Raw genomic sequence first — 14379 nt, 5'->3', positions numbered from 1 at the left:
GTATCTTCATAATTTGAGGATTACCTGAGCAGCAAGAAATAGAGCACACACAAAAGGACAACATAGGTGCTTACATATCATTCCTGGGGAGAAGAACTAAAGAGTCAGGTATCCGAGGATGAAAATTTTAAAACTGAATAAATACCTGTTTACTTAAAATAAGCAGAGTGAACACAATGAAAAATAGGTCCAAATCAAAATGAAAAAAGCAGCTGTAGTTAGTATGTGGGCAACAAAGTCTTCCTACCCTTAAAACAGCATTTTCAGAATCTGATCCCAGTTCTCTGAGAAAAGCCTCGCTCCTGAGCTCTGCTCTCAGCTTGGAGAGCTCCGCATCAGCTTGTTTCAAAGATTTCTGCAGTGACAGCTTTTCTCTGTTCCAAATTTCCTTCTCAGAGGCAACAAGAGTATCGATATTAGCTCCAACATCCGATGAGTGTCTAGAAGACTGAAGACAAAAGAAACTGAGTTTGAACCACACAGTTTGGAAAAGCTTGAGCTGTGTCATTCTAGACATTAGTGTGGTGGAGAACTCATAAAATTAATGAGAAAAACTACCCACTGGTTGGATTTGAGGCCACTCCTGCATCCTAACACCTCAGAGACAGTGAGTTTAGGAGCCTGATCAACGTCCTAGAAAAATACAGCTTCTCCAAAAAAAAATCCCCCTCACCGCATCATACTAGCTTCATGATCATGAAGCTACCTGGAGCTATCTGCTACTCATCATGGTGATGAGATACGGATCAAAAAGAGAAGCACATGGAATTTAAAAGAAAAGAGCAGTTAACAAAAAGAAGATGAGTAAAATCACAAAGTTTACAGTGAACAGAGTGAGTCCAGATATACTGACCAAAGGACAAGAATAACTCACACCCATTTACTCTGCAGAGGGAAGCCAAGACAGACAGACAGTTTGATCACTCCCATTTAGGTGACTAGGACAAAGAATGATGCTTTTATGCCTATATATACATCATTATATCAGCACCACTAAAGACATACATAGTCTCCAGAAGGTTGCCTGTGCTGGTATCTTCTCAGTTCTTCCTCCAGTTTCATAACAGCATTCCTCAAATTATTCTTTTCTTCGCTCAGTCTGCTGACAAAGCCTGTCAGCTCAGCATTTTGTCTCAGCAGCCTCTCAGTCAATGAGCTAGATGGAGTCCCTGGTGGTAGCACTAGCTTCACCTAGAAACAAGAAGGAAATCAAACACAACTTGTATTACATCCAAGTCATCAACTTGAAAATAACTTGCTTACAGTAAAAAACTTTTGTAGGTAATGACAATAACTTCATAATAACTTATATAAAGAAAACATAAGTGTACCTGTAAACTATAGATTAATACGACTTTCTCTTCTATGCTTATCCTATATATCACAGCAGAATTTTCATGCAAGCTCAACTGTACCAGGCTATAACAATTTGCAAAGCTTTTCTACTCTGTTTAGATTTATGTAACTTAGAGGAAAAGAAAAGCCTCAAAGCTTTTTTCAAGTCATGTTGAAAACACTTGCCTAAAATGCAGGTAAGATCTAGCCAAGCTCAGTTAAAATCAAGTATTACTGAATTCTTTGTAACAGATTACCTCATTTCATTTTTTACACAGGTGCACACTACTCCATCTTCAACTGCCTTTCCTTTGGTAAATACAGGGCAGTTTAAGTAAATGTGTCTTATCAACACAATATAGTAAATATTAAATGCTGATTTTAATATTGGGAAGTACTGAGCAAAGTTTCCTCAGTTACAGGACAATATCTAGCCATGAGATTCAAAAATTTATAACTAAACTAGAAAAGTTTTAATTTGAAAGTTGAAAATTCACTTTTAAGATCATTAAAATTGAAAAAATAAAAGGAAACAGGTTTTTACAATTCACCAACTGCAAATCAGAACACTCACTGGAGCAGATTTTCCTCTATGAAGTATTGACCTGGATAATTACAGACTTAACAACTCTTGCTGGTTTCTGCTCACAGCTCATCATCCAAACTCTCCCACCAAAGTTACAACATTGCACTCTCACCTCGTCCAGATAGGACAATCCGGGGAGTTTTTGCAGCTCTGAAATAGCTTCTTCAATAGCATTTTGTATTGCAATGAAGTCTTGATCATCTGCTGTTTCAAACTGTAATCTGAAACAAAAGTGACAGTTTCAACAGCAGGTATAGTCTGATGCCCCCAGCCAGTCTGATATGACTTTCCATCGATCCACACACACTGGGACTTCAGCAATTCACTTCAGCATAGTTACTGAACATATGGCAACATTTTCAAGACTGCTCAGTGACTCTAAACAAAATTGGCTCGATTTGAGAAAGAACTTGCATAGAGCACCTTCCATTAATTTTGAGAAAAGGATGTTCTACATGAAGCACATCTAAAAATGTGGTTCTGTCTCCCACAAGTTTGCTGAATCGGTGTGAGCAAAATCTTAGGATATTTTCAAGATATAATGCATCCTGATTTGCCCAAATGTTTCAGAATGAATGTTTAATATTAAATCACCATCACAGCAAAATAAAAACAGATTCAAACCTCCCATGGACCTGGTACCATGCTATTTTTTTTTTTTTCTTAAGGAGATAGTAACCTGAGAAAATAAGAATCAAGATCAGTTTCACTTGACCATAAAATATTAATTATTTTCTGGGCAAAGCAAGGGGGAGGATCCATAGCAATAATGCCTATATTCGTCCCCTTATACAGTGAATATTTAAATACTAAATTGTTTTTAAATGATCTACCTACACCATACCCAAATAAATCTTACCACTTTTCAGAGAAAAAAGAGACAATTTTGCTGTAACTTATAAAAAAGACCATATTAAACATGTAAGATTTAGTGCAGTAATTGATACTCTGTGATCCTGTCTTACATCAGCACATCTCAAGTAATGGCATACACTATAAAACTAGAACCACCGCAAAATCAGTTAGGCCTGCAGTCTCTGAATTATGATTAAAATCCAACATATTAGCTTGCCAGTTTCTATTAACAAAGCCAAGTAGCTGAAGACTGGTCTAACCTGCTAGCAGCTTTCCGAGCCAGCTGCTTCAGCTTTGGAGATGCATTTTGCAGCTTTTGTCTGACATTCTCCAGAATTTCAGTAGCAGCAGAGAGATCTCCTCCTGTCAGCGTGGGGTAGGTTGATTCATTTGTCTCAGCTCCTTCCATTTTTTGCTGGAGAACCCAATTTCTTGTTCTGTCATTAGGTGTATCCCAGGCAGTCTGTATATAAATATGTATTTTTATATATATATATATATATAGAATGCATGCGGTCCAGTGTTTTAAAATGGAAACATTTGATTCTGGAACACACCCAGAAATTGATGAACAAACAATTCTGACACAGAAAGGAGTTTAGTGCGACCACAGTACTGTTGTAGTGTACCACTAAACTATTATTTGTGAATGGTATAGTGTGACACCTCTCTTGACTAAGATCTAGTGATCATGCAGCTACAGTGTGAATCCATTCAACAAACTCAGCTGGCAGGAAGCCACCAAGACTTTCTGTTTCTTCTGCCAGCAGCTCCTTTACCAGTTCTGCATGGAATTAGGGCAACCGTGCCCACATGTTCCAGTGACCAATTCATAGTCAGAGGAACAGGACTGGAAAAGCCCACCATGGTCACAGAGGTCAGTCCCCAGCCACAGGCAACCATACCACTGATGCTGCCACGGGTAAAACAATGCCCTGAACGTGTGCTCCTCACCCTCACTAACACCCCTCCGACACTGGCCATGGAAGAACTGCTAGCCCTGCCAAGGAAACCTGAGTCTACAGCTGTGCCTTTGGATATTTGACCATGGTGTGGTACCAATGAAAAAAAGCAGGGTGTTGTCACAGGAAGCAGCAGGTGATTCATTATTTGAAACTCCAGGCAGATCCTAGAAAGTGGATCATACTGTCTGCTGCTGAGGAGGGAAGAAAGCCCCAACACAGCCACTGCCAACCTGATCCAAGGGAAGATTCTCTGTTGACCGCAGTGCTGGCAGTTACCTCTGAGCAGAAGAGCAAGGTGCACAAACTGAGCGTGGCAGGAAGACTGATGCTATCACAGTTATCAATACACTCAACATCCTGCCTCTAGCTGTGGGTAGTTTCCAATGCTTCAGAAGATTAAAACCAGCAGCCAACTTGGATGAAGAGAAAAATTTCCTTCCTGGCTCCACAGACAGCTGCCAAAAAGCATAGAATGATGGCATGATGGGCAAAAACATGGTCAGCAAAGAGGCAAGTGTCCTGTCAATGCTCTCTGGGACTATCCACAGATCAGTCACCCAGCATGCCATTTATCTCCTACAGGGAACTTTCTAAAGAGTTTTAAAAGTAATTTCAAAATAATTTTAAAACTTTCCAAAGCTTTTATCAGAGAAAAATTTACAGGCAACAGCAGTTCCAACTTTCATTCACCTAAAAATAGGCTAAATTCTTAAATTAATTTTTTACCTTGATTTCTTCCTTCTATTTTGTTTGCTATGTTTGCTAACATATACATATTCATGCATATGCTTATTTGATTACTTACTCATTTAATTACTGAAGTTGTTGGGAGATCACTTTTAAATGTTTCAAAGACCACTTGCGGTTTATGAACTAAAGATTAAGAGCACTGACCTGGAGCATTCCTGAGTAGCAATAGCTCATTCCTGCAACTGGGTGCAGGGAATATTCTCCTCCTATACTGAGACACAAAGTGTGTGTATACATTCAGATGCATTTCTCCTGCTCATGCTCCTCCTTACACTTCTACAGCTTCATTCTCAGATGATGTGTGTGAATAGTTTTAGGTAGCAGAACTGGAATGCTTCCCCTTTCCCTTTCTCTGGTGCCCGTATTTTGCAATCTGCAGGCTATTTTATAGAGTGAATAAAGGCACAGTGACACACAATGCTAACCGAACAAAAGAATTAAAAGCTAAATTGCACAGTTCAGTATTACACATTGCTCTCTGTCCTACTGTACCTCATTTGGATTGTGGCTTGGTGTCCTTTCGGCTTCTCTTCTTCCTTCATTCTCCTGCTCTTTCTTCTGTAGTTCTTGGATTATTTCCTGCAACTTCTTTGTTTCATTCCCTAATTTATGAACTTCTTGCTTCTTTTCTCCAAGTTGCCACTGAAGGTCTTCTACTTTGGACTCCAGTTCATGGAGTTTCTTCTGTGCTGTTATGTTAGCATCCTGTTCTGCTTGTAATGCTTTCCTCTGGATCTGCCTTTCTTTTTCCATTTGCTGTCTCACTTGCACAGATTCCAGTTTATACTTCTCCATCTCACTTACTAACTCCACTATACGGTCATGCTTTTCATCCATTTGTTTCTGTAGCTCTTTAAGTAATTCCTCTGATGGATTAGGTGTTCCAGCTTGTCCCTTATCTTCAGCACTTTGAAGCTGAGCACATAGCTCTTTTTCCCTTTCAAGGGCACTGCTTATTTCGAGAGCTCGAACCTTCTCTGATTCAAGAAGCACCTGCAACTCAGAATTACGGCCTCGTTCACGTGACAGCTGGGCAGCACTGAGGGCTTCTTGGGATTCAATTTTCTGTTGCAGATCAGTTGACAGCTGTTTCTCTTGCTCCAAAAGTTTAGTTAACTGTAAGTTCTTTTGCTTTTGATCTTCAAGTGAAAATTTTAAATCCTTCCATAAGAAAACAGAAGAAAAGAACTGATTAAAACCATTTGTCTATACTTCCCATTACCTTCTGCAAATCACAAATATGCTACCTCTACACGTTACTTTTAACATATTTTGCTATTCACAATTAATGTGACAATACTCTGAATGCTGCAGTTACATCTGATATTACAGGTGTCTATTCTAAAATCAGATCATCTCATAAAAGAGTATTTGTAACATTTACTTTTTAATGAGATACAAACAGCTGTAGTTCTGAAGTTGAAGATAACTAGCTGCTTTACCTGTCTAAAACTGTGGAAGTAGTTTTGCAAGTTAAGATTTCAAGATGTAAATAAATCTGTGCTGTTAAAGTGACTGCTTTTTTGTCTCAATACTTGTACTAGGATACCTGCTCTCTCTCTCACTATATCAGATACTGCAGAGGTACCAAGGAAGCTACTAATGCATTTTCTCCTAAAGTAAACTTGCTAGTTTGGTTTTCATGAGGCGAAACTGCTTTTAAAATGGTGACAAACAATGTATCTCCTTAAATAATAAATCCTATCTTTCATGAGTCAGGTTGTGATGGGGGCTAGGTGTAGCCATGTTAGCAGTATCCTGTCTCCTTGAATATCTGATGGCTATTATACAAATTAGAATCTTTTCATCTTAGCCCTGAAAAGTGCAGCTGTAAAGTTACTATTGATTTCAATAGAATTTGCATCAGGCCTTTTTCTTTCTTTGCCACGCAGCTTCTATACATCATTCTTCAGCTCCAGATGACATAACACTGCTGTTGAAGACACCCATGGAGCACACATTGGACAGAAATGTAAGCTGAGATGAAACGTTAACCAAAAGAATATTTGCGTGCTCCTTGATGTTCCAGGTCATTTGGGATTATGGAATACCTCAAGCTCTTCTCTTCCTCTTTCCTCACTGCGTTCCATTTTAGCTTTTTCCTTTTCCAAAGCCCACTGTAGCTCTCTTGATTTTTTCTGTTCACTGGCCATTGTATCCTTGAGAATATCTAGCTCAGCTGCTTTTTCTTTAACTTCAGTCCTAAAAGAGAAATGGGCAACCTTTATATTAGACAATGGCTCTAATCCTAACAGCAACATCAGTTACTTGATATTTATTTCATCTTGTGCACTGAAAACACTGCTTGTGTAGTAGAGTAACAGTGAAAAGCCTATTTAGAAAAACAAGCCTAACTCAAAAATAAAAATAAAGAGCTGCATAGCTCAAAAATGACAGAAAATGAGTCCATCCTGCTAAATTTGTAGCTGTCATTTTTTATTAATTGGTGGCTCAGAGGCAGCTAGTGTTCAACTGAATTCAGTCATCACTGGCCAAAATCTGAAAAAATGCAGGGGAAATACATTTTGCTGCCATATGTCTCAAAGGAAAAAATCTATCTTGGGGGGGAAAAAAAAGAATCTGTGCCCTGAATTTTAATTTTTTTGTAAATCAATTCTCTATCAATTTGCAAAAGAATCTTGCTCCTGGTGGTCTGTAAAGGCTGTAAGATAATCTATAAAGTAATACCAATTTAAAATCTTGTCTTAGTTTGTTATCTCTGAGCTGAACATTAAGATACCGCACATGGGCATGTCTCTCTGGTAAAGGTATAAATAACAATGGGTTTCTTGAGTGCCAAATATTTGGCCTGTTACCTCTGCTGTTGACCAAAGCAACACTTAGAAGTTATAGAATTTCATACAGAAGTACTTGCAAAGTCACCTTAACTCTGCAGGTTTTTCTCTCCATGTTCAGTTTTAGAAGCAGAAAAACCTTTAATAAATATGGTACACTTATTAGCTGGTATACGGTAGTCTAATGTGTCAAAATTTAAGAAGAAACTTGATATTAATAAATCATTAAATCAAACTATGGATCAGATCTTCTTAATCTATAGAATTACATTTTTTGTCAAATGGAACAGAAGTCTGGTTTTTGTCAGATACGTTTTACAGAAAAACTGAGAAGATTTACATTACATGAGATCAACTTCCTTAATAAAATTAGTATTATGATTTGAGACAACATAGAAAAGATCATCTTCACTGTCAACACAGGAAGTTTGGCACTGAAAGCCACACCTGATGGTTTCTAGGTCCTTGAAGTGCTTGTGCTGTGCTTTAAGGGTTGCTTCGAGCTCCAGTTTGGCTTGTGCAAGTTCATTCTTCAGCTCAGCACCCATCATTCTCTCTGAATTCAGCTGTTCCTGAAGCTCAGCTGCTCTGTCCTTCATACTGCGGAGCTCCACTTGCATCTCCAGTATCTGTGACTGCTTCTGCTGCATATTATACTCCAGCATTTCTAATGAGAGTACCATTAATATGGAAATTACTTAGTAAACAAACAACACTATTTGGGTAAAGTTTCCCCTAGCACAGAGACCACAAGGCTATTACTAAGAGTGATATTTTAAAATAATGTATTCTTTCAATAGTGGAATGAAAGCAAAACCATGCCTTTTATACTGGAATACCTTTCATACTTTCTAAGAAATCACTTCAACTCTTAAACCTCTTTAAAAGGCTATGTACACAACCATATAAATATATATCATTTGGATTATGACTAACATAATTGAAGTTAGGTATGTATGTATACTTGTGACCAAGTTTTTGTGACAAAACACTCACAGTGAGCATTTACTTAAAGTATACCTGTTCTCTGAACTTTTTGTTGTTCATTCTAATTACTTCTTAGTTTACTCATTATGACTGACTATCCAACAGGTAATTTCAAAGCTGTTGAACCTAAACAGTGAAGTGCATACATGGAAAATAACCTTTAAATAGAACCTCAAAATACTTTGTATCACTTTCAATTTGATACAAGTCATAAGAACACAGACTATATCCTAATTTTTGCAAAATTAGCCCAGTAAGTTGAAAAATGCACACTCAGAACATGAGTATCAAAATCAGAGAGCAAAGAAAGTCAGCTTTTCTTCATCTACGTTATGAGCACTGCCATGAAAGCATTTGGAAATAGACATTACCAGGGAAGTCACCTTGGCTTTTTGAATCAAACTCTTGTTCTCTCTTTGGATTATTTTTCTTACTGTTGATCTGAGCATGTAAAACTTGAATCTCCATCAGCAAACTTCTTCTGTCTGCATTCTGTACACAGTCCATTGCTGCTCTCTGGTTAGTAGCCTATTAGCATTAGAAACATTTAAAAGTAAAACTCCAGATTTTATTAGAATACTTATGGTGTGGGTATTACATTTACTTATATATTCACAGTGCATATATATTCAAAACATTTTCAATTAAGTCATAATTAAGTCAGTATTATAATATTGGGAAGAACTGCTTGTTATTTTTTTGTTTTTATACTAGGCATCAAAATTATAGAATCAAAAGAGTTATTTGTTTTATGGAAAATTGTAATTTTTCTCACTAATCTTTCCATGTTCCAGAAGCAATAACTGACCTCTCTCTGTCCCACAGCAGCCTTATCACTTCCTCTTCTTACAACTTGCTTCATATATACAAGCTACGTTTTCTCTTAGACAGTGTAACGTAATTCTAATTAACTTAATGAAATCAAGCTCAGGACAACTGTGTTTAACTCATATTGACCTCCGAAGGCTGTATTTTTTCTATCGTTTGCACACCCAAAAATCTCTTTCCCATATCACATCAGTTTTTCTTTTTAAAGACACTTCTTCTTCCTACAAGTCTTACTCGTTTTCACCCTTAGACTGTCAAAACTACTATCAATAAATATAATTTTAAATGGATTTATACAATCAAAATTAAATTCTAATGTAAACAAACAGACTTTGACTAAAGTATGTTTTATATTACCTGCTCTTGCAGTCTGTGCTCTAACTGATTCATCAATATCACTGCATCTCTTGTACCCAGTTCTGCAAGTTCAGTTTGAAACGCAGCAAGAAGAACATTTTGTTCTCTCACAAAAAGCTGTTGAATAGCACGCAGAAGTTCTCCTCGCCAGTCTGAGACACCTTCAGGAGATTCAGCACTTGCATAAATCTACAGTGGTATAAAAACAATTTAAACACCAGGATTCAAAGATTACATCAAGAATGGTCATTATCATTTTATGTAAAGTGTGTGTTTACAGTGGAATATTGAGCTTTTCTTACTCAATAGCTATGTAACATTCAACTTTTATCTGTGTTTTAGATGGAAGCAATTTAGCTTTTTGTAACTGAAAACTTAGCCCCATGTAGTCATTATTTGTTACTGTATCACACTATCCTTTTAATTTTTATGATGTTACATGTATGTTCCTAGACTCTCACAGAGCTATGTGGTAGTGTGCAGATATTGTGTATGAAGAAGATTTATTTTTAAAATGATATAAAGTTAATCCCCCTGCTTCTCATGCTGAAGGAAATGCAGAAGTAATCAAAACTGCCTACATATATCCAAAAATCTAATTGGGGTAACTAGGCAAGTCCCAATAAATTTTAACAGATTACTGATTAATATTGGGTTATATTTTGAACAATTTTCCCTCTTTTCTCTCACTACAGTATCTTTTTAATAGCATCCAATTCTACTACACCAATAAGTAACAACATTAAAAATCTACTTTAACTCCTACTGGAAACACGCTCTCAAAATAGAATTATTTTTAAAAGTTGAATCTATACAGTCAAAAGCTATCAATCCCCAGAAGAAAAAAATGCAGGCTGTAATTTAAGATACAATTTATTACCAGAAAGTGAGACATACAGTTTTACTGTGGATTTTTGAAATCTTTTGCCTTGTAGCAGCATATTTAGAGCATTTATACCTGAATTGTGAATGTGGCTTATAAAGTTATCATAATTTTTAAAAAATTTAGTTAGAATTTATGACATTATTTATACCTCAGCTTCTCTATGAAGTTGCATTTTTGCAATCAGGTCTTTCAAAGATGAAATGGTGCTTAGAAAAGCTTTCCTTTCCTCAAGCCAAGATTCTGGCTCTTGCTTAAGAGGTGGCATCTCTCTTTCACCATATGGAAATTCAGTGAGAGACAGCACCTGTATGCCTTCATGATGAACTGCTCTCAGCAAACCCTACAATAAATAAAAAAAGAAATCAGTAATGCCAGTTATAATAATAACAACAACAACAACAATCTTACTTCATACATACTGGAATACTGGTACTTCTAAATTGATCAGCAGAAGGAAACTATTTATGCTGCCTCTTATCAAAGACAGAAGTGTCACCCAGTTCTTTACATCTGCCGAACAGCAGAACTTATTAAATAGGTGTATTTTTCCTCAGTTTCAATGAAATTTCCCAAAGTTCATCTGTCAAATCAATACTCAAATTTTAAAATGGTTGCTGATGGACACCAACATTTTAAAAACAAAGTCCTGGAAAGCTTCCAAGTGAGTTTTGCAATTCACTTTTTGAAATTACTATTAAGCTAGGACTTTGCTTTTTTTTTTTTTTTTTTAAATGTAATTAAAAGCATGATACCCTTATGTTTATAATAAACACATTTGTTTACTTTCATAATACAAATACTACTCTACACCTATAACAGAATCTATAAAATTGTGTAATACATGATCATAACATTATCATTAATATACAATAACTACAATAAATGATAATTAACAGTAGTTATATTTTTCATAATCATAACAGAACAAGCCTACAGTTACAAAACTTGTATTTATCCTAATTTAACATGCAAAAATGCACATCATTTATCAGAAGTATTTTAAAATTCATTAAAATAGCTGACACCTTAACCTTATCTAAATGGCCTTCTTTTCACTAATTAAGCAGCAGTTAATCTAAGCTTTTAGTAGTATCACTCTTGTTCCATAATAAAAATGATCAGTTATATTTTACCTTAATCTTTTTTGGAAGTAAATCTGTTGAAGTTTCACCTTCATCTATTCCTTCAGATATCATGTCAGATCCCTGGGTCTGAGCAAGATACATTCCTTGACTCCAGTCTGAACTGGAGTCTAAAATAAAAGGAGAGAAAACATGAAAGCTGGATTACTGTGAAACTTTGAAGAACAAGCATCAAAAAAGTATTTTTGTCTGTTGTTGTAACAGGAAGTTGCATGTCACCAGAGTTGATTCTAAGCCTGAACATTACCTGTTTTATAGTTTTTCTTTTTCAGTTTCAAAGCAGTAACAGCAAAACAAAACTAAAAAACCCTAAACTTAAAAATACTAGTTTAGTTATAAAAAAGAAACAACTACTTGCTCAAACACTTCTGCCAAAAGACCTCCCCTAAATAAGCCTAGCCTTTGCCTATGAGAAGGATCATACTAATAATTTTTAATGCTCTTGAAGAAGTCAGTACCTGTCATCATCTCCCACTGCTAGGGAGCAGTAGCTTTAAATTCTATCAAGAGATGACGAAGCTACGCTGAAGAGATAATGTAATATGTAAGAAGAATATAGGAACTCCAGTGGGAAGAAAAAAATTAGCATCTGATGCCTCGACTCAATCCCTCTCCACTCGAGTCATTCTCCTTCCATAGCAAATTAATATACATGGCATGCTCAGCACCTTTTGTTAGTGCAACAGGCTTCTTCTTTGATCTGGGGAGTAGTTGTTTTTATTCCTTAGAACACAACCTCTTTAATAGTAAACTTAGTATTAAAAAAAGCAGATTCAATATATAATGCTGTTTGAAATCTATGAGAACAAGTTTCTTACCACTAGATCCTCCATCTCTAGCTTGATATGGTGGAGAATGTGCTAATCCAGAAACTGGGATTCCCTACATTTAGAAAAGAAAGCAAACAAATCTTTAATCACCCCACACCCACTCACAATAAGGAAGCTAATTCTAAGGAGCAGGAAATGATATGAGCCTCTTTATTCAGTTTCCCCTGCAATCAAAGTCATCAAAATGGAGACAAGATGGCATTCAATAGGGTGACCTACACTTGTCCCCACTTTGCAGAGCAGGACGGGTCCAAGGCAGTAGCACAAGAAAGCATCTGATAGTCGAGCACACTCCCAAGCTTAAATTGCTGAGGAAGGGGTTCTCCCTAGGCCATGGAAACATTAGAACACTTAAAAGCTTTATACTGAATATGCAGTGGTTCACACTTACCAGACTTTAAATGGGAATTTCTGTAGCAGGAGCAAAAGCACGAACCGAAGTAGTTCAATGAATATAAAATAGGATACATACCTCTTTAGCTTGTAGAGTTTCTATGACTTCCTTTAAAGTATTACATTCTTCAGTCAACACTTGCACTGCAACAAACCTCTCTCTCTTTAATGCTTCAGATTCAGAGATATGTCTTGTCTCCATGTCCATGATTTCAGCAGCGTGGAGTTCTTGCATTTGGTCGATTTTTTCAGTAAATTCTCTTATGATCTCTGTAATTTCTTCTGAAGAACATCCATTTTGCAAATCTATCTGGATTTCTGCATTTTTAACAAGCACCGGTGAAGTCTGGATACAGCTGTTGATTTCCACAGTCTTGTCTGTTTGCGATGATGAGCTGCTTCTAATTAGAGTAGACTCACTAGTTGACAAATCACACAATATTTCTGCATCCTTTTTGCTTTCAGGTTTTGCCATTTCCTCATCCTTTCTCATGTAACTTGCAAGCCTCTCTTCTGCTTGAGCTAGGTTATTTTTGACTTTGCACAGGTCTTCCTGAAGATGTATCAGACTTGCTTCTTTTACCTGTAAATATGGAGAATCTGAATTGCAGTCCTTCCAAATACTTAAAAAAAAAGAAAAATCTAAACCCCAAACAACTCTCTACACCATTAGAGCTCAGTTTAGTCCTATTTTAAAGCAGTTATGACGCATGGTAACAAATATTATCTCCTAAGAAATACACCTCTAGATCCACTGTTGCACTATGGTGGACTGTAAAACTATGTACTTTGGCAACAAGTGAAGATTTGGTCTACAGCATCAGCTCTGTTCCACTGACAGTAGGTACTGAGTGACCATTTTTCTTAGTGGCATTCTCAGTACAAGATTAAAAAAACCTATAGCATGCATATTTGCACAATAAATCCTGTATAATAATTTGCTTTAAATACAATATGGAACAATCTGGTTCTTACTGCTAGCTCTTGCTGAAGTTTTTCTGCCTTTTCTCTGTAACTGCTCAGTTCTTCCTTTGCAGCAGCTGCCTCTTCTTTAACTTGCTTTAGTTCAGGTTCATTAATAAGCACATTTTCTTTCTGACTTTCCATGAGTTGTGCTCCTACCTACACAGCAACATAAGATACAGAAAATGGTGAACAATCTTAGGAAGAATCATTAACAGCACTGATCACTTTCACACCAACTTACAAAAGCCACAAATGAAAAGACCATAAGGGAAAACAAATGTATGTTATTTGGATTAACACAGCCTCAAAAAATTAAGACTGAAAGACCATTTTCCTAGGCTAACTCCCACAAACTGGATAAGCGTGGGAGGGAGGACAAGTGTGGGAGGAAAGACTGTCTTCTTACAGTTTACTGAACTGCAAGCAGAAGTTGGCTACACCATATAGAAAGCAGAGGAAGGAAGGTCAACAGAGAGTAGGCAATGAAGTCTGATAATATTATTAAATTTATAAGACATTTATGACATTCATTCAACCTGCATTTGGATGAAAGGTCTTAGAACCTTTTCTAGTCCAGCACTGGCTTCCATGTTGTCTCTGAACTTAAGAGTTTCAGCAACCAAGCCCATGTTTGGGCTACCAAGCATAGTCAACTTTGACTGGAAGGTTTTAAATTCAGAGGCAACAAAACCAGTGGTGGATGG

The 14379-nt window shown here is 36.6% G+C and overlaps 1 protein-coding gene across 16 annotated transcripts in view; it reads right to left on the bottom strand.

The window, feature by feature from the left end:
* The window catches only part of AKAP9 (A-kinase anchoring protein 9), a 120529-nt gene that overhangs the window by 4985 nt on the left and 101165 nt on the right, over positions 1-14379 (bottom strand). For 12 of the 16 annotated variants that reach the window (XM_074835286.1, XM_074835369.1, XM_074835326.1 and 9 more), the window contains 14 exons: positions 13685-13831; positions 12789-13292; positions 12305-12368; positions 11478-11596; positions 10493-10684; positions 9459-9647; positions 8645-8801; positions 7734-7953; positions 6543-6693; positions 4984-5652; positions 3037-3239; positions 2034-2142; positions 1006-1191; positions 248-448 (listed from right to left, as the gene is read on the bottom strand). In XM_074835286.1, coding sequence (XP_074691387.1) covers positions 248-448; positions 1006-1191; positions 2034-2142; positions 3037-3239; positions 4984-5652; positions 6543-6693; positions 7734-7953; positions 8645-8801; positions 9459-9647; positions 10493-10684; positions 11478-11596; positions 12305-12368; positions 12789-13292; positions 13685-13831 — 3111 coding nt within the window. The remainder of the gene's footprint in view (positions 1-247; positions 449-1005; positions 1192-2033; positions 2143-3036; positions 3240-4983; positions 5653-6542; positions 6694-7733; positions 7954-8644; positions 8802-9458; positions 9648-10492; positions 10685-11477; positions 11597-12304; positions 12369-12788; positions 13293-13684; positions 13832-14379) is intronic. The other 4 variants (XM_074835317.1, XM_074835351.1, XM_074835300.1 and 1 more) reach the window with 1 other exon arrangement.

The sequence above is a fragment of the Strix aluco genome, chromosome 1 (assembly GCF_031877795.1).
Source record: "Strix aluco isolate bStrAlu1 chromosome 1, bStrAlu1.hap1, whole genome shotgun sequence".
NCBI lineage: Eukaryota > Metazoa > Chordata > Aves > Strigiformes > Strigidae > Strix > Strix aluco.
The sequence above is the reverse complement of the archived record's forward strand: the minus strand, read 5'-3'. Positions and strand labels throughout refer to the sequence as shown.